The sequence below is a fragment of the Hylobates moloch genome, unplaced genomic scaffold (genome assembly GCF_009828535.3).
Source record: "Hylobates moloch isolate HMO894 unplaced genomic scaffold, HMol_V3 SCAFFOLD_5, whole genome shotgun sequence".
In the NCBI taxonomy this organism is placed as follows: Eukaryota; Metazoa; Chordata; class Mammalia; order Primates; family Hylobatidae; genus Hylobates; species Hylobates moloch.
The window spans coordinates 111,167,853-111,189,110 of record NW_026652280.1 but is presented as its reverse complement, the minus strand read 5'-3'; the positions used below and the strand labels follow the sequence as shown (position 1 = coordinate 111,189,110).

Genomic DNA, 21,258 nt, shown 5'->3' with positions numbered 1-21,258 from the left:
TGCAAAAACATATGTAATATACAACAATGGTCATGGTAGCACTGGGATAATAAGGTATTGATACATTATAAACGTCTACTAAAAAGAGCATTTAAGTAAATTTAGGTTCACCAAGATAATGGAATACTATGTTGTCATTTAAAATGATGTTTTCTAAGACAAGTTAATGCTTATGCTCCAATTATAATCTGAAAAATAAAAGTGTTTAATGGTTCCCCCATCTTGTCCTCCTGAATTCCTTCTCGCTCAGTTAAATAATGCACCCAGCCTGCCTTGGTAGAAACCAGAGTCACACATTGACTTCCCTTTCTACTTGGGGCTTCCTAGTTTTTAAGTTTAATCTAGCTCACACAAGTCCTTACATACTTCCTTAAGATTTTCTTTAATTAAAAAGACTTTTAATCATCTTTTAAGCAGTGGAATTTCTCCGAATTAAATCTTCAGTGGCAATCCAGTCCAATGGATAAGAAGTTGCTCTAGTTGACTCAAAATTGAAAGCCTAGAACCCTGCTCCCCTAACTTCCTCTGGTCCCTTTTGCCCACCCCACCCCATAGCAGCCCTCAGGGGACTTCCAAGGAACATGCATCCCCAAAATAGTTCAAAAATGCCTGTTCTCAGTATTTCATATACTTATGCCTGCCTCTGTAACTAGGCTGGGCATTTCTCAGGTGCAGAAAACCAAGCTTTCTACTTCCTGAGAAATGGTCCTTTAAATCATTTCTCAAATTTTAAGGTGCCTAAGAATAACCAAGGGTGCTTGTTAAAAATACAGATTCCTGAGCCCCACCATCCCAGGTACTTCTGATGTGTGTGGCCTGTTTGTTCTGTTACAGATTCTAATGTATTGATCGAGCTCTGTCAATGTCTAGTCTTTCATCCAGCACTTTCCGAACTGAACAGAGGTGCATCATCAGCCCCAGAGACTGTGCATCTTTGGAGGGCAAAGACTAGGTATGACTCACCTTTCAACCACAGCACATGACATAATGCAAGGCACAAAGATGGCTCCTCACAAGCAGTACTGGACAGATGGGGAGAAAGATGGATAGAAGGATAGATTCAGAGAGACAGTCTTCAAATAAAATGTAAATTCTTCTGCCAGCTATCTCCAAAGAGGTACGGTATGGTGTTTAGCATGGACTCAGAAGCCCAACTGCCTGAGTTCATATCCCAGCTTCATGACTAAGAGCCATTTGACATTGGGCAAGTTACTTAAATCACCTTGTGTCTAGGTTTCCTCCTCTCTACAATAAGGACACAAATAGTACTTCCTCTATCAGACTGTAATGAGATTAAATGAGTTAATACAGATAATAATCAATATATGAATTAACATGTAGTGCCTGCACAGAATAAGTGCTTAACAAATGCTAGCTGTAACAGAGCACACAGCCATTGGCTGTGAGTTTCCAACTCCAGGAAGCCAAGGCTCCCCAGAGGGTATGTGATATGAAGAGAAGAGTCACTGAGTAGGAGTTGGGAGGTTTGATCAAGCCTTAGCCTTGGCCTGCTGTGTGACCTGGGGCCACAGTCCTTTTAGGAGCTGGAAGAGTTTTAAGAAAGCATCCATCCAGGTCTCTTGTTCTACATACAGAGAAACGGACTCCTAAACTGTCTTATTTTCATCTGTGAAAGGGAATGCTGTATCAGGTCATTGTAAAGGTCAAACAGAATATGACTGAATGCCACATGCAGGGTTTGTAAAAAAGAAAAGAAAAGAAAAGAAAAAAAAACAGAATATGAAAGTAACTTGAGGGGAAACATGAAGAAGAGTTAGTATTATCTTCTAAGTTGCTAGAACTCCCTTGACTATATAGAGGATCTTTCTGACTATCTCATTGCACAACAGTTGCCAGATGGCAAATGTAGAAGTGCCTGTCCAACTCATCTAAAAGTGTGCAAGCCTTTATGCAGCACCTAGATCACAGTTTCTACACCTCAGATCTTTTCCTTCTATAAATCTTTCACATTTTCTTGCTGCCCGTGGGACTTACCACAGCTGTATCTAACAAATATTGGTTATACCTCTACTTTAAGCAGCATTAAACTGGCAAGAAATGTGCCTACTTCCTCCTTAAGACAATTAGTCAATTTATAATTAATGAATTGAGTTCACTGCTGTGTAAAAAATGAGAATTTCTTACACATATCTGATGACATTTTATAGAAATATGTGTATATTTTCACGAATTTTAGTAAAGGTCAAGTATCAATCCAGCCCAGTTAAGGACAGGGCAATTAATTCTACTTACATAAAAATCATCATCTGAGATGTGATGAAGGTCCATAAAAAGATGGGGAAGGACTAATAAACCTCAGAAGTAGAAATTTTAAGGGGACTTTTGGGTATAGAGGAAAGCCAGATCTCAATGTACACACAGAAGAAAGTAGATGCCCTGAATTTAGGAAGTGCCAGGAAATCCCCCTGTCCAAAATATACTCGCTGGAAGACTCCTATTAGGTCTGGTGTCTCTAGAAGATTACCAGTTTACTAAAACAAGTGTTAACATTACCTCAAGGAAGTATGACTTCCTCATTTCTTTAAAAAAATAATAGTATGACCAATCATTTTATCATGCAGATGTGAAACCTAGAGTCATCTTATGTCTTTTTACAACCAAAACCTACATCTTGCAGACCCTTTCTTGGACCCTCTATCTACCTGGATGATAGTAGCTTCTAACTTGACATCTCTTCTCTTTAATCCATCATAAGTATGCACCATCACATTAATCTTCCAAAAACGTATTTTATCAAGTCACTTCCTTGCTCCAGTATAGGATACAATGGGTCCCCACTGCTACAAGCTGATGTCCAGACTCTCAAACCAGGACTTTAAGTCCCATACTCAATATTATCAATATCACTGCCTCCTGATCAAAACTCACCTCCCCTGTACTTTACTCCTCTGCAGGCTTCCTAAGGTCTATCCAGTTGGTCTGACTACCAAAACCATATATTTGCTGAGGTGCCATAGAATATTTTATTTAATTAATTTATTTAGCTAGTTATTTTGAGGCAGGGTCTTGGTCTGTCACCCAGACTGGAGTGCAGAGGCACAATCATGGCTCACTGCAGCCTCAGCCTCCTGGGCTCAAGGGATCCTCCTACCTCAGCCTCTTGAGTAGCTGGGACTACAGGCATGCACCACCATGCCTGGTTAATTATTTTATTTTTGTAGAGATGGAGTCTTGCTATGTTGCCTAGGCTGGTCTTGAACTACTGGGCTTAAGCAACACTCCCTCCTCAGCCTCACAAAGTGCTGGGATTATAGCCTTAAGCCACAATGCCCAGCCTAGAATATTTTAAATTAAATTATTTTAAAACATTTCATCAAGTTTAAGAGGAGAAATTTATTCAAATGTTTTGAACTTAGTTTTATAAACTCTATAAAAAGGGCTCTTAAAATGTGTGATCTAAATTCTGACTCAATCTTCTTGTTTGTTGGCCCTATCTATAAATTATCAGATCCCCAATGTCCATGTTTCAAAGATTCTACTTTTTCAAGGAAATCTTCTAAGAGGATGCTTTGACATCTTAGCAAGCTGTATTTGTCTAAATAGAGTCCACAGGGGTCAGACCTCACATAGCCTTGCAGGTCACTTTACACATTTTAGCTTTAACAGAGTTAGATGGGGCCATTAGAAAGTTCCACACAGATGAGTGACATGATCTGACTTCTGTTTTAAAAAGATCATTCTGGTAGAACCAATACAACTTCCTGGTGGAGTGAATGTGGTATTCAAGAAAAAGAGAGGTATCAAGGATGACATCCAGGTTTCAGACTGACCAACTGAAAGGATGGAGCTGCCATTAACCAAAAGGGAAAAGATTTGGGGAGGAGCAGGTTTTAAGGGGAAGATAATGAGCTTACTTTTGGACATGCGATATTTGAAAGGCCAATTAGATATCTGACTGGAGAGGTACAGTGGGCAGTCAGGTATACACATAAGGAGCTCGGCGGGATACTCTGGGCTAGAGCTCTAGATCTGTGCATTATTAGCATTGAGACGATATTTAAAGCCCTGACATGGGATGAGCTCATCCACTGGCTATGAATGCAGACAGAAAAGGAAAGAGACCCAGGGCTTAAGCCTTGATATTTCCAGTGTTAATAGGTTGGGGAAACAAGGAAACTAGCAAAAGAAGCTGAAAAGGAATAGTCAGTGTGTTAGAAAGAAATGTGATGCCAGGCACAGTGGCTCACACCTGTAATCCCGACACTTTGGGAGGCCGAGTTAGGTGGATCGCCTGAGGTCAGGAGTTTGAGACCAGCCTGACCAACATGGTGAAACCCCATCTCTACTAAAAATACAAAATAAGCCAGGCATGGTGGTGCATGCCTGTAATCTCAACTGTTCAGGAGGTTGAGGCAGAAGAATCGCTTGAACCCGGGAGGCATAGGTTGCAGTGAGCCGAGATCACGCCATTGCACTCCAGCCTGGGCAACAAGGGCGAAACCCCCTCTCAATAATAAAAAAAAAGAAACATGAATAGGGTGGTATCCTGGGCGTCAAGTGAAGACAGTACTTGGAGGAGGGAGTGATCAGCTATGTCAAAAGCTGCTGAGAAGTCAAGAATGACATGGATTGAGAATGAACCACTGGATTTATTAACAAGGAGGTCTAGAGGAGCTTTGGCATAGCAGTGCAGATGAAAACCTATTTGGAGTGGGTTAAAAGTGAATATAAGGGATCAGAATAAGTGAATATGGACGACTTCTTCAAGGAGATTTTCTACAAAGTGAAGACAGCGGTGGTGGTTGCTGGAGAGGTACAGGGATCATGAGAAACTTTTAATGACAGTATATATGGATGCCGCTTAAAATGAACCATCAACTTATGGGGGAAATTCTCATCAGGAGAGAGTGGGTAGAAGCACTAAGGTGATATTCCCAAGGATGGCGAGAGGAGGTGGGATCCAGGGCACGCGTGGAAAGTTTAACTTCAGGTGAGAACTCAGAAAGTCCATTCATATCAGGAGAGAAAGCAGGGCCTACAGGCAAAGGTACGGGTAGGAAGGTAGGCAGGTGTGAGAGCTTGTGGAAATTGCCCTCTGATTGCTTATTCTCCTTAGTGAAATAAGAAGCAAAGCCTTCAGCTGAAGAGTGAGTCTAGAGAAGGAGGTATTCAAGATTTGAGGAGAGAAAAAGTAACTGCTAGGAGAGTGGGTAAGTGAACAGGCTAGGAAATACCAGACTTAATTGAGGTAAGTGATTAGAAATTAAAAGTGCAGGACTTTGTAGGGTGGTGTATTTTTCTGCAACCATGTGGGTGTGAGCACAGAATAGGCAAAGCACCAGACGTAATCTAGCTGTAATCTGGCCATGTGAGTATGACAAGCCAACAAAGGAACAAGGAAGCTAAATGTGTCTGCAACGGACTGAGTCTAGTGAGTGACAACAGCACTCAGGCTGATTAGGGAGGGCAGCAGGGACACCAGGTGTGTGAAGGACTGTGCATCAGCATCATCAAGGACAGGGCATGGTGGTCAGAGTGAGACACCTGACATTGAGGTAATGATGAGTTCTCGATTACATCCATGGGTAGTGGGTAACGTAGAGGACAAGATCCTTACAGGAGAGGCGATCAAGGACAATATTGAAAGAATTTTAATTTAAATATTGCAACCACCAAGACACCAGAAATGTTAGAAACAATAAAAATGAGGCAGGCCTTAGAATGACCAAGAAACACTGGCATGTGAGGCAGGGGCCTATACAAGACTGCAACACAAGAGGGGCTTTAGAGACCAGGGAGGAGTGTCAGTGAGAAGCAGGGAGAAATGTGTCCCCTCTCTCTAGTTTCAGTTTAAAATGGTGTAGGAGCCAGATGTGGTGGCTCATGCCTGTAATCCCAGCACTTTGGGAGGCTGAGGTGGGTGGATCACCTGAGCTCAGGAGTTTGAGACCAGCCTGGCCAACACAGTGAAACACCGTCTCTACTAAAATACAAAAATTAGCCAGGCATGGTGGTGCGGGCCTGTAGTCCCAGCTACTTGGGAGGCTGAGACAGTAAAATCACTTGAACCTGGGAGGCGGAGGTTGCAGTCAGCCAAGATCGTGCCACTGCACTCTGGCCTTGGTAACAGAGTGAGACTCCTTCTCAAAATAAATAAATTAATTAAATAAAATGGTGCAGGAGGAAAAACAATCTCCCCGCTGTGTGGGGAAGCAGGAACTTTATAGAGTAACATCTATCAGTGGAGCCCAAAGAGTTCTAAGCTAACTGCTGTCACTACATCTCTTTCCAGAACATTCCTAGTATGACAACTGATACTGTTCTCCCCACCTTGGTTAGATTCTCTCCTCACCCGGAGGAATGACAAAGGAATTGAAAGTAGCTAGCTCCTCTATACCAGAAAAGGAGAAAACCCTGACAACAGGTAGCATCTAATTCTTTTCTCATAGACAGTTAATTTGTGTTAGTCTCTGAAAACAGACTAAAAAAATGGAAATTTGCCATTTTAAACAAATCAACTTATGGAATACTCACCAAGCACATAAAGAAAGAACTTCACAGTATCAGTAATATTTGGCGATTCCACTTCATACTCATCTTCATCTGATGATGTTAAGTTGTAGATAGTGAGGTTACCTGACACAGTGTCTAAAGAAACCCTATTTTTAAAAGATGAGAAAGCTCTGAATTCAGAATTTTCCAGTTCTGCAACTTTATCCTTTTGTTTTTTCCACAGGACCTCTTTTAAAGGCATATTGCTTGGTACGTGGAAAGTTACATTCTCATTCACAACGCCATATATTGGTTGGGGAAAACAGCTGATGAAACCTAGGAGAGAAAAAAAAATTGGTTAGAAAAAACAACATGACTTTAGTGGCAGAAATTATTCATCAGGTACTTTTTGTGCTAAGCTGACAAACTGCTGACACAAAGTACAGGAAGTAAGAACATGTTTGACCATGTAGAGCTTACTCTTTAATAGAAAACTGGGACCTGCATAAATCCAAGAAATGGACTCAACATTCAGGGAGCACCAACCATCTTCCAGGTACTACGGGCTGTGCTGGGAATATGGGGTTGTTCCAGGCCCTCCAGGAGCCTCACGTGTGGAGAAGACAGGGAGCAGGCTCTACATCAGGGGCTGCATGAGGGGAGCTGCCTGGTCTAGGGCCTCCCCAAGGAAGTCATGCTGAAACTGACATGTGCAAATCACTGAAGGATAAAAGGCAGTTAGGCCGCAGGGCTAGGTAGGTGAGTGGGTGGGGAGTGGAAGAAGAGATGATCATACAGATACAGGAAGGCCCTGAATAGAGAATAGAGAGAAAGGGCATGATGTGCTTGAGGATACACACATGGAGGCAAGACAGCTAGAATGAGGAGGGCAAGGGGTGGCTGGTGGGGAACAAGACAGACAAAGGGCAGCCCACAGCCTATGTGTGGTAAAGTAAGGAACGCTGAGGGTTTGGACTGATCCTAATGGAGAGGAAGCCACAGAAAGGTTTTTAACAAGACTGGCCTAACATAATTTAAGTGTCAGCAGGCTGACTGTCTTTACAGTAGAGAGCAGCTGACAGGGGCCAGCACAGAGGCAGGGAAATTATAATGAAAGTCAGTGCTGTAGCAATGAAGTCCATGGACAGGACAGACCAGACCAGTGTGTTTGTGGTGGGGACGGACAAGGGGACAGACTAAGGAGACACTGGAGAGAGAAGTCAACAGGATTCAGTGATGAGGGTGGGGGAAGTGGATGGGACTGTCAGGTCTCCTTGGCTGACTGAGAGGCATCATTAACTGAGATCAGAAACAATGGCTGGGAAGCAAGTCGAGGGTATGATGAAGATTAAGAACTCAGGGATTGGGTACAGTGGTGGGTTGAAGCCAGGTCCACCCGCCCTCATGAGCCAATTGTTAGCATCTCTGCCCAGCCTTATTAGGGGACATCTAGTAACAGCACAGAAACTGACTAATGCTTCACATCAGAACCTCCACACCAATCTAGTTGTTAAACATTTATTAGAACCACAAGATTGGGATATTTTTGATACCCCAAAGTGGGTTTAAATGCATCTTGCTCTAAGACTTGTCTCTTGTTAAGAGAGAACAGCAGCTGGGCACTGTGGTTCATGCCTGTAATTCCAGCATTTTGGGAGGCCAAGGTGGTTGGATTGCTTGAGTTCAGGAGTTCAAGACCAACCTGGGTAAAATGGCAAAACCCCATCTTTACGAAAAGTACAAAAAATTAGCTGGGCATGGCACACACCTGTGGTCCCAGCTACTTGGGAGGCTGAAGAGGATTACTTGAAGCCATGAGGCAGAGATTGCAGTCAGCCATGATTGTGCCACTGCACTCCAGCCTGGGTGACAGAGTGAGACCTGTCTCAACAAACAAACAAAAAACTGCAGCTATTTTAAGTTAACATTAAAGAGCAATTAAAACTTGACTGAAGTTTTTGCCTAGTAGCAGTTAGGGTAATTGAAATAATACAGGGGAAATCAAGAAGACTGAATGACCAGTTGTGGACAACTGTGTTGGTAATTTCAGATAAGAAGCAAATATCACCCATTTGTTTATCTACAAGGACATTTTAGAACCCATCTCCCTTAATTAAGGGGGACTGCCCTCAAAAACACACCAGCATCTTTCCATTGCTTTGCTGATTATGCATTATTTCTTCCACTCAACAGAGTATGTGGGAAGGCACAAGAAAAAGAACAGAATTCAAGGGGTGAGAGTCTACCACACACAATAGTGGAAACTCAAAAATGTCTTATAAATGTAAATGAATCAATGAGTGATAGAGGGCAGGGTGGTGGTGAAGGAGTAGGTATGAGATAAACTGCCATACCCTGGCAGCATGAAGATGTCTTTTGTCTTTCCCAGGGAGAGCTGATATATCCTGGGCTTGAGAACAGTAGAAGAAAGTAGTCAGGAATGGAGCTAGTAGTGGAGGGAAGTGAGGGTAGAGAAAGGGGAGACTGCAGCTCAGAAGAAATCCTTACACCTTATACAAAAATTAATTCAAGATGGATTAAAGACTTACATGTTAGACCTAAAACCATTAAAACCCTACAAGAAAACCTAGGCAATACCATTCAGGACATAGGCGTGGGCAAGGACTTCATGTCTAAAACACCAAAAGCAATGGCAACAAAAGCCAAAATTGACAAATGGGATCTAATTAAACTAAAGAGCTTCTGCACAGCAAAAGAAACTACCATCAGAGTGAACAGGCAACCTACAGAATGGGAGAAAATTTTTGCAACCTACTCATCTGACAAAGGGCTAATATCCAGAATCTACAATGAACTCAAACAAATTTACAAGAAAAAAACAAACAACCCCATCAAAAAGTGGGGGAAGGACATGAACAGACACTTCTCAAAAGAAGACATTTATGCAGCCAAAAAACACATGAAAAAATGCTCATCATCACTGGCCATCAGAGAAATGCAAATCAAAACCACAGTGAGATACCATCTCACACCAGTTAGAATGGCCATCATTAAAAAGTCAGGAAACAACAGGTGCTGGAGAGGATGTGGAGAAATAGGAACACTTTTACACTGTTGGTGGGACTGCAAACTAGTTCAACCATTGTGGAAGTCAGTGTGGTGATTCCTCAGGGATCTAGAACTAGAAATACCATTTGACCCAGCCATCCCATTACTGGGTATATACTCAAAGGATTATAAATCATGCTGCTATAAAGACACATGCACACGTATGTTCACTGCGGCACTATTCACAATAGCAAAGAGCTGGAACCAACCCAAATGTCCAACAACGATAGACTGGATTAAGAAAATGTGGCACATATACACCATGGAATACTATGCAGCCATTAAAAATGATGAGTTCATGTCCTTTGTAGGGACATGGATGAAACTGGAAAACATCATTCTCAGTAAACTATCGCAAGGACAAAAAACCAAACACCGCATATTCTCACTCATAGGTGGGAATTGAACAATGAGAACTCATGGACACAGGAAGGGGACCATCACACTCTGGGGACTGTTGTGGGTTTGGGGGAGGGGGAGGGACAGCATTAGGAGATATACCTAATGCTAAATGATGAGTTAATGGGTGCAGCAAAACAACATGGCACATGGATACATATGTAACAAACCTGCACATTGTGCACATGTACCCTAAAACCTAAAGTATAATAATAATAAAAAAAATCAAAATGCAGTTAACCCTTGAACAACATGGGTTTGGGCTGTGTGGGTCCACTAACATGTGGATTTTCTTCTGCCTGTGCCATCCCTGAAATAGCAAGACCAACCCCTCCTCCCCCTTAGCCTACTTTAACGTGAAGATAATGAGGATGAAGACCTTTGATGATCCACTTTCACTTAGTAAGTATATTTTCTTCCTTATGCTTTTTTTTCTTTTTTAAATTTTTTTTATTGCTATTATCTCAATAGTTTTGGGGGAACAGGTGATGTTTGGTTACATGGATAAGATTTTTTTTTTTGATAAGTTCTTTGGGTGTGATTTCTGAGATTCTGGTGCACCCATCACCTAAAAGCAGTGTACACTGTACCCAATGTGTAGTCTTTTATCCGTCATCCCCATCCCACCCATCTCCACAATTCCCCAAAGTTCATTGTATCATTCTTATATAGCTTAGCTCCCACTTGTAAGTGAGAACATATGTTTGGTTTTCCTTCCATTCCTGAGTTACTTCACTTAGAATAATGGTCTCCAATTCCATCCAGGTTGCTGTGAATGCCATTATTTTGTTCCTTTTTTTTTTTTTTTTTTTTTTTTTTGAGACAGAGTCTCACTCTGTCCTCAGGCTGGAGTGCAGTGGCATCATCTCGGCTCACTGCAAGTTCCACCTCCCGGGCTCACGCCATTCTCCTGCCTCAGCCTCCCGAGTAGCTGGGACTACAGGCGCCCACCACCACGCCCAGCTAATTTTTTTGTATTTTTAGTAGAGACAGGGTTTCATCATGTTAGCCAGGATGGTCTCGATCTCCTGACCTCGTGATCTGCCCGCCTCGGCCTCCCAAAGTGCTGGGATTACAGGCGTGAGCCACCGCGCCTGGCCTATTATGTTCCTTTTTATGGCATATTCATATATATATCCCACATTTGCCTAAGCCAAAGTCTAGAAGAGTTTTTCTGATGTTATCTTCTAGAATTTTTATGGCTTCAGGTCTTAGATTTAAGTCTTTGATTCACCTTGAGTTGATTTTTGTATAAGGTGAAAGATGAGGATCCAGTTTCATTCTTCTACACCTTATGCTTTTCTTAATAAGTTCTTTTCTCTAGCTTAATTTAGTGTAAGAATACAACATATAATACATATAACATAGAAAATATGTGTTGTTTATGTTATTGGTAAGGCTTCTGGTAGGCTATTAGCAGTTAAGTTTTTGGGAGTCAAGAGATACATTAATTTTTGACTGCTCAAGGGGTTGGTGCCCCTAACTGCCATGTTGTTCAAGGGTCAATTATAATTTTGAACTGGAAGAAACTCTAAAAATTATTTAGTCAAATTACTCCCATTTCACTGGTGAAGTGACAAGACACCAAGAAAAATAAAAGGCAATTTTACTGAATGCTTACTCTCTGCTGGTTATACATTCACATCATCTTGTATCCCTTTTTATCCCTCTCCATGTCTACATGCAGTAGGTGTTACTAACCCCATTTTACAGGTAGGAAAGCAGGCTCCAAGAGGCATATCACCTTGCTCCATGTCTCTCAGCAAGTTTATGGTGGCACAATGACCAGAACACACATTGTCTGACTCCTTGGTCAGTGCCCTTTCAGAACAGCATGGTCCCACATTCAGGATGGATTCATTTATTCATTCACTCAGGAAATATTCATTGGGCATCTATTCTATATAAGATCCTTGAGAACAAGACAGACACCGTCCCTTCCTTCTTAGAGTTGACATTCTATTAGGGGAGGCAGAATTTATACAAATAATTAGACAACGCCCAACTGCAACTGTGATAATTGCTGCTAAGTAAAAGCATCAGGTGTCCTTAAATAAGAACATTTACTTAGGGAACTAACAAGGGGTTAGGGAAGGTAGTTCCCTTCCCTAAAAGAAGTTCTGAGGCACAAGCAGCAGTTAACTATGCCCAGGAGGGCAGGCCAGGTCCCCATTAAGAGAACAATTATGAAGACCTTGAAGCAGGAGCAATGGCATGAGAAAAGTAGCATAAGCTGAGCTGCATACACAAGGACAGCCAGCCCTTGCGGGGCATCAGACAAACACAATTCTAGTATTGAAGTAAAGAAAGCCATAGAAGAGTTTCAAACAGGATGGTGACAAAACAAGAGTAACTCTTTCTTTAAAAAATGTATTTTAAAACATAAATTATACATAGACACATACATACAACTTTACACTAATGAAAAACGATTGTATAAGTATTTTTTCAGTCCTCTTATCTGGGTGCCTTACCCACTCTCTTAACCCCAAACAATCTCCAGTTCTATAATCTACATTAACAAATGAGAATACATCTTTCAATATTTTTCTCTCATATAGTCAAATAGATACAAACATGTATCACATGTAATGGATACACACAGGTATAGCTTGAAGATACTGTGGGTTTGGTTCCAGACAACAGCAATCATGTAGATATCAGAGTAAAGTGTGTCACACAAATTTTCTGGTTTCCCAGGACATATAAATGTTATATTTACACTATACTGTAGTCTATTAAAGTGTTCAATAGCATTATGTCTAAAAACACAATGTACATATCTTAATTAAAAAATACTTTATTGCTAAAAAAAAAAAAAACACGCTAACAATCATTTGAGCCTTCAGCAAGTCCTAATATTTTGCTGGTGAAAGGTCTTGCCTCAATGTTGATGGCGGCTGACTGATCAGGGTGTTGGTTGCTAAAGGCTGCAATGGCTGTGGCAATTTCTTAAAAGAAGACAATGATGAGGTTTGCTGCATCAGTGGACCCTTCCTTTCACAAAATATTTCTCAGAGGCATCCAATGCTGTTTGATAGCATTTTACTCACAGTAAAACTTCTTTCAGAATTAGAGTAAATCTCCTCAAATCCTGCTGCTGCTTTATCAACTAAATTTATATAATACTCTTAATCCCTTGTTGTCATTTAAACGATGTTCACAGCATCTTCACCAGGAGTATAGATGCCATCTGAAGAAACCACTTTCTTTGCTCACCCATAAGAAGCAACTCCTCATTGGCTCAATTTTCATCATGAGATTGAGGCAACTGAGTCACATATTCAGGCTCCACTTCTATATTTCTTGCTATTTCCACCCTTCAAAGTCATCCATGAGGATCGTAATCAAATTCTTCCAAACTCTTGTTAATATTGATATTTTGACCTGAGGATTGGAATCAAATTCTTCCAAACTCCGGTTAATGTTGATATTTTGACCTCCTCCCATGAACCACAAATGTTCTTAATGACATCTAGAATGGTGAATCCTTTCAGAAGGTTGTCAATTTACTTTGCCCAGATTCATCAGAAGAATAATTATCCATGGCAGCTATAGCCTTACCAAATGTATTCTTACATAATAAGACTTGAAAGACAAAATTACTCCTTGATCCATGGGCTGCAGAACGGATGTTGTATTAGCAAGCATGAAAACAACACTCATCTCCTTGTACATCTCCATCAGAGCTCTTGGGTGATTAGGTGCATTGTCAATAAGCAATAATATACTGAAATGAATCTTTTTTTTCTAAGCAGTAGGTATTAACAGTGGGCTTACAATATTCGGTAAACCATGCTGTAAACAGATGTGCTGTCATCCAGCCTGTTGTTCCATTTTATAGAGCACAAGCAGAACAGATTTAGCCTAATTCTTAAGGGCCTTAGGATTTTCAGAGTGATAAATGAGCACTGGCTTCAACTTAAAAGTCATCAGCTGCATTAGCCCACACAACAAGAGAGTCAGCTGTCCTTTCAAGCCTGAAGTTGACTTCTCCTGTCTAGCTATGGAAGTCCTAGATGGCATCTTCTTCCAATAGAAGGTTGTTTTGTCTATATTGAAAATCTGTTGTTTCATGTATCCTGCACCAGTAATCTTAGATCTTCTGGATAATTTGTTGCAGCTTCTACATCAACACTTGCTGCTTTACTTTACAGTTTTATGTTATGAAGACGGCTTTCTTCCTAAGATCTCATGAACCAACCTCTGATAGCTTCAAACTTTTCTCCTGCACCTTTCTCACCTCTCTCAGCCTTCATAGAACTAAAGAGAGTTAGGGTCTTGCTCTGGATTAGGCTTTGGATTAAGGGAATGTTGTATTCTGCTTGATCTTCTATGCAGACTACTCGAACTTTCTCCATGTCTGCAATAATGCTGTTTCACTTTCTTATTTATGTGTTCACTGGAGTAGCACTTTTAATTTCCTTCAAGAACTTTTCCTTTGAATTCACAACTTCACTAACTCTTTGGCATAAAAGGCCTAGTTTTCAGCCCATCATGGCTTTTTTTTTTTTTTTTGAGACAGAGTTTCATTCTTGTAGCCCAGACTGGAGTGCAATAGTGCCATCTTGGCTCACTGCAACATCCGCTTTTCAGGTTCAAGCGATTCTCCTGCCTCAGCTTCCCAACCAGCTGGGATTACAGGTGCCCACCACCACGCCCACCTAATTTTTGTATTTTTAGTAGAGACGGGGTTTCACCATGTTGGCCAGGTTGGTCTCAAACTTCTGACCTCAGGTGATTCACCCACCTTGGCCTCCCCAAGTGCTGGGATTACAGGTGTGAGCCACCACGCCCGGCCACCTGTCGTGGCTTTTCACATGCCTTCCTCACCAAGCTTAATCATTTCTAGTTTTTAATTTAAAGTGAGAGGCAGTGCAACTCTTCTTTTCACTTGAGCACTTAGAAGCCATTGCAGGGTTATTAAATTGGCCTAATTTCAGTATCATTGTCTCAGGTGACAAGGGAGGCCAGAGGAGAAGGAGAAAGATGGGGAGAACAGCCAGTCAGTGGAGCAGTCAGAACACACATAGCATTTATCAATTAAGTTCACCGTCTTATATGCATGGTTTTTGGCATCCCAAAACAATGACAACAGTAACATCAAAGATCACTGATCACAGATCACCATAACAGATATGATAACAAAAAAGCTTTAAATATTGTGGGAATTACTAAAATGTAACAGAGAGACAAAACATAAAGTTAGGCACTAATAGACTTGCTTAAAGCTGGGTTGTCACAAACCTTCAATTTGTAAAAAGCACATTATCTGTGAAGTGCAATAAAGTGAAATGCAATAAAATGAGGTGTGCCTGAGGGATTTACCATTCTTTAATAAAAATGGTCTTATGCACACTTCTCTACATCCTGCCTTTCTCGTTAATATCTCATAAAAGCTCCTTGAAATCAACTGGTATAGCTGTACTTTATTCTTTTTATTCCAGAGCATGAGGGAACCATAATTAATCTGCCATCCACCACTGATGAACACTCCTTTTGTGCCTAGCTTTGTCTATTGCAGTTACACCGCAATAACTATCCTGTACATATGTCCTGATGTATTTATAGTTTCATATTTATGTGGCAGTGGAGTGGAGCTGGGAGTTGCTACATCAAAAGGTAAATAGATTTTTTTTTATTTTAATAGAATTTGCTGCATTGTTTACAAAAAAGACTTTGGCAATTTACATCTCCATCAGTAATGCCTGAGTTGCCCTTTCCTTGAACTCCTGACAGCATTAGGTAATTTTTTTTTTATGTTTAACTTTTGGGCAAATAGTGACATTTCATTGATATTTGAATTTGCATTTTCCTGACCTTTAAAAATTTAAGCATTTCTTCTGTTTGTTGATTTGGATTTCTTTTTCTGAGAAATGTCTTTTCACATCCTTTTTTTTTTTTTGTATTAGATGGCTTGTCTTTTTCTCTCAAAGTTTAAAGGCTCCTTATATGTTATAAATTTTTTATCTGTACTACAGTTTTTTTTTCAAATACAGCTTTTGCCTATTGAATTTACTAAATGAATATCTTCCATACAAAGTTTCTAAATTTTTACATAATGAAGGTGTTTATCTTTTCTGGCTGTGGTGTGGAAGACTGATGGGAGGGGTAAGACTAGATAGCAAGAGATACATCAGACAGCAATTTCAGACTGGTCAAGAGGCAGCATTGTGCTAGGGAAAGTGGTTCAACAGACATTAGGGAGGTAAAACTGGGAAACTAGATGATTGACAGCATATGAGGTAAAGGAGGAGGAGAGGAAGTGCCAGGAGTGCCAGGATGAATCAGAGCTCTTACTTCCTCCTAGGTGGGTTGTGGTGTCTTTCCCTAAGAAAGGAAACACAGCAGGAAGACTAAGACTGGCCTAGAACATCATGCTTTCAGTTTGACACTGTTAAGTGTGAGGGGTCTGTGAGACATCCAAGCAAAGATACCTAGTAGCTGCTAAGTACACAGGTCTGGGACTCACAGGAAAGGACACAGATTTGGGAATCATCACATTTCTAGTGGCTCCAGTGGAGGCCATTAGGACCATCACCTAGGGAGAGCATATGAAGTGGGAAAAGGCAGCTTGGACCTGTGTTTTAAAGCTTGGCTAGAGGGGAACACACTGGCTAAGGAGATTGAGAGAGACCTGGGAAGTAGAAGAAAGGCCAGGAGGGGGATGGCATCATAACTCCAAGACAAGAGTCAACATGTGGAGACTTGACTGAATAAAAGGCACTAGTGATATTACTCAAATAGTAGGAAAAAGACGCAAGAAAATTCAAATGTAAGCAGAATTAAACACACATACAAAAACACATGCATACAATTTATTTTTGCTTATGCTCTAAAAGAACCTGTAGTTTCACTGAATACTGGGATCTGGGTGATATTTATTCAGGATGTAACAAATAAAACAATAGTATAACCTACATGAAGAGATATGCATAATGATATTCATTTTAAAGTTATCTATACTAGTAAAAAATAATCTAGTGTAATAGTTAAACAATTTAGTATTACGCCATGGCTTACTATGTGGCTATTTTAAAAAATGAAAAAGGATAGATTTATTCTCCTTTTATTATTGGGAATTTGGAAAATTTCTTAATATTAAAAATAAAAAGTTATAGAAATATATATGCAGAATATTCCTCTTTTTAAAAACAATAAAGAGGCCAGATGTGGTGGCTCATGCCTACAATTCTAGCACTTTGGGAGGCCAAAGTGGAAGGATCACTTGAGCCCAGGAGTTTGATACCAGCCTGGGCAATGTAGTGAGACTCTATCTCTACCAAAAAACATATATATTTTTTAACTATAAAAAGACATGAATATATGTGTACATGCATTCTCACTTGCTCTTTTTTTAGACTGGAAAGAGACACCCTAAATAATTAACAGTGGTTGTTTTTAAAGTAACCACTGTAACTTTAGAAATTGTGGTGATGGTGAGATTTCAATTTATTATTTATTACTTAATACAGGTCACATTGAAAAATACGTTACTTTTGAAGACAAATCTCCTATTACTATTATAATATTAAAACTATGTAAATTTTTTTAAAATAGAATTATTCAACCAAGAGGAGGTGTTGTTAAGAACCGTCTCTAAAGCTAATATCTACCTCTACTTTGTGTGCATGGGTATATCTATTATTTCCTTCCTACAGTAAAGTCTTTTCTGTTGCACTTCCAAGGCTAACACTAAAGTAAGTTGCTAAGATAATTTCTAATGAACAAAAGAACAATAGAAGAAAGGGGAGTGAGTTTTTTCTCAAAGGTCACAAACCACGAATGAATGAATGAATGAATGAATACACAAATAGGAGCAAAGGAATGGAGTCAACAGTGAGTTTGTTGCTTTGCTGATACCGAGTGGTCAGAAAAGGGACTGTAGGGACGCTAATAACCATGCCAGGGTACAGAACAGAGAGTACCCAGATTTTGAAGCCAGCAAGGCCCAGGGTGAACTCCCAAAGGCCTCCCCACACTAGGTCTCCTCAGCTGTAAAGTAGAAACCATAATGCCTACCATAAAAGATTGTTTTGAGGTTTGAATAAAATTGAGAGTCTTTTTACACTGGTTGAATGGAATAGGCTTTCAAAGGTTTTCTCTCTTTTTCTTTTAATGAGTTAGGTCAACATCAAGGTATTCACACTGTCTGAATTAACTGGGTGAGAACTGGGCATGGGGTGAGTTTTTGCTGTTTAAAAGCAAAGAGAGATGGAAGGAGGGAAAAAAATTTATCAGTGATCACCTAAAAAGATTTTCTATGCTAGCTAGATAATTTTTTAAGGTTTTTTTGTTTTGAAGAATTTTGAATTTTTTTTAAATAAAGATATGAGGGTACCTAATACCTAATCAGCACTACATGTGTAGAGTGATCATACATCTAAAAACAGGTCTGATCTCAAATATTCTGTTGCAGTGTTTCTACAAAACGTCAACACTTCAATTTTAATAGTTCTTTTTGTATGGCCTGAAGTTGTAACTGGAACCCAAGTTTTACAGATGAAGTATCCTGATTTCTTATTTAGAAAATTTGGTCACTGTTAACTATAGGTTAATGAAAAGGAACTCTCAACCCCCAGCACAAATTCCTCTGCAAATTATTACTCAGGTCCTGAGATTCAGATTGACTGGTACTTTTTTTTTTTACTTAAATTAACACTTGTATGGCCCTGGCTCTGTGCCAGGCACTGTTGCAAGAGCTCTATAAATAGGTACTCACCACTGGGAGCAGTGGCTCATGCCTGTAATCCCAGCACTTTGGGAGGTCAAGGCAGGTGGATCACTTGAGGTCAGGAGTTCGAGACCAGCCTGGCCAACATGGTGAAACCCCATCTCTACTAAAAATACAAAATTAGCTGGCACTCGCCTGTAATCCCAGTTACACGGGAGGCTGAGGCAGGAGAATCGCTTGAACCTGGGAGGTGGAGGTTGCAGTGAGCCAAGACTGTGCCACTGCACTCCAGCCTGGGTGACAGAGCAAGACTCCATCTCAGAAAAAAAAAAAAAAAAAAAAATCGGTACTCACTGAATCCTAAAAACATATTAAGCAGGTTTTATTTCTAACCCTATTTTGCAGGTGAGGAAACTGAGGCACAACAATGTTAAGTGACTTGCTAGTTAAGCAATGAAGCCAGATTTGAACCTGGGCAATCTGACTGCAGGATCAGTGCTCTTAACCATTGTTTCTTATTTAGCTTGCTACATGGCATAAGGCTCTCAAAGACAGTGACATGATGCAGGGTTTCTCAGGATACAATCTATAGACAGCATTGGAACAGCAGATGTTGCAAATGAGAAAGTCAAACTGAGTTAAGCACACCTCCAAACCTACAGGTGAGGCACTAAGCTCTGTGGTTTCCAAATCATTGAATGCTAGAGCTGAAGAGGGCCTCAGAGAGCAAGAGTCCAGTCAAGGAAGAAAAAGTCAGACCAGAAACAATAAAAAGAAAATGAGCAAACAAAGGAGTCACAAAGAAACAGAACTGTGGCAAATGACGCATTAGACGAAGACCAGCAATTCCACCGAGAGAGGAGATACCAGCGGGCCAAGTGTGACTCAGAAGGGGCTGGTGAGGACTTGTATAGGGGGGGCCTGCCATGTGGAAACAGGAGCTGTGCCTCAGCTCCTGCCATGTGGAAACAGGGGCCCACCATTGCCAGGTCTCCTAATTTTTCAAGAAAAGCCAGATATTCACAGTTTGTGTGAAAATTCCTGTTCTTGAAAGTTGGCAACTAATTCAAATCTGAGCTTAGGGGTAACCCCCAGCCAGGCTAGCCCTATCGGGACAAGGACAAAGCTGTTCCTGTTTTTAGCTGTATCCCCATATGTCTGGCATATGGACATTCAATAAATATCTGTTGAATGAATTAACTAAAATGATTAAAATATAACTTACATGTAGTTCAAAAGATAAGGCTTCCTGACAGAATAGCAAAATTCGACAGTCACCCCAAACCCTGGGCTTTGTGAAATCCCAAATTGCTGTGGAACCTGGCTGAAGAAGCAGGACTTTGTAAGGAGAGATGGAGAAAGAAGTTTAACTGGAGCTTAAAAATAAAATGGCTCGGGAGCCCTCATGTACAACCAAAACAGACTCAGTTTTTCAGCCCCGCTTTCTGCCTCATCACCAAAGCAAATGGGAGGACCCGCGGGCTCCCCCTTTCCAACTCCACAGCTGTCTCTTTTGAGATGTTCCCTCTCAAGTTTAAGTAGATTTTACCAACTAAGTGTTACAGGATCCAGGGCACCACACCAGATAAACTTGTACCCACTCATGGATGTCAGCCCCAATCAAACTTAACAGCCTCTCTACGGTTTGAGGAGGTTCATTGATGTCATTTCTTTCTTTTCTTTCTTTTTATTTTTCTCTTTCTTTCCCTCTCTCTCTCCCTCCTTCCCTCCCCTTCCTTCCTTCCTTTCTTTTTCTTTTTGGAGATAGGGTCTCATTCTGTCACCCAGGTTGGTGTGCGGTGGTGCAATCATGACTCACCGTAGCTTCAACCTCCTGGGCTCAAGTGATCCTCCTGCCTCAGCCTCCCAAGTAGCTGGAACTACAGTTGCAGGCCACCATGCCCAGCTAATTTTTATATTTTTTGTAGAAACAAGGTCTCACTATGTTGCTCAGGCTGATCTCAAACTTGTGGGCTTAAGTGATTCTCCTGCCTGGGTCTCCTGAAGTGCTGGGATTATAGGCATGAGCCACCATGCCCAGCCAATGCCATACCTTAGAGACAAGCTAATCACTCTTCTGGGATTTGGAGGAAAGGGTTTTCTTGAGTTTGTTCTTAGAAACAAACAATGTAATTTTAAGATACTTCTCTCTCTTTCTCTAAAATATTTTAAGGCTCACATTGCCTGCAGATTTTAGCAGGTAAAGTAAAAATTCATTTGAGCAAAAAAAGAAAAAAGAAAAATTCCCTTAAAAGTTTCAGTACCTGAATATATGAATATTGGTATTTCCCTCTGAATATAAGACACCATAATGGTGATTCATTTAAAGCCTCGTGGAAGCCCAGAGATAGCAGGGTCTTGGGGCATTTTTGTTCCCAAGTAAGCAGATGGGTTATCTGGATATGGGTCACTGAGCCTTGTCCCTCTCACTTCTCTGCGTTTCATCTTCACATCACAGCACACTTTCAGTTGATGCCTACTTGCAGTATCAGGATGTGTGGCAATCTGGGAAGCAACATCTCTGTCTACACACCCATATATGCATTTATAGTATTGAGGAGCGGCCAATCTCCTAAAATGTCTAGGCTAGTAATTGTATCAAATAACCTGTCCTATTAAGGCCATAAATATTCTTATATTAGTCAGTCCCAATTTTGGGGGTA

The 21,258-nt window shown here is 40.7% G+C and overlaps 1 protein-coding gene across 2 annotated transcripts in view; it reads right to left on the bottom strand.

Moving 5' to 3' along the window:
• The window catches only part of CD58 (CD58 molecule), a 57,447-nt gene that overhangs the window by 23,212 nt on the left and 12,977 nt on the right, over positions 1-21,258 (bottom strand). For both annotated transcript variants that reach the window (XM_032154885.2, XM_032154886.2), the window contains exon 2: positions 6,496-6,789. In XM_032154885.2, the coding sequence (XP_032010776.1) occupies positions 6,496-6,789 (294 nt within the window). The remainder of the gene's footprint in view (positions 1-6,495; positions 6,790-21,258) is intronic.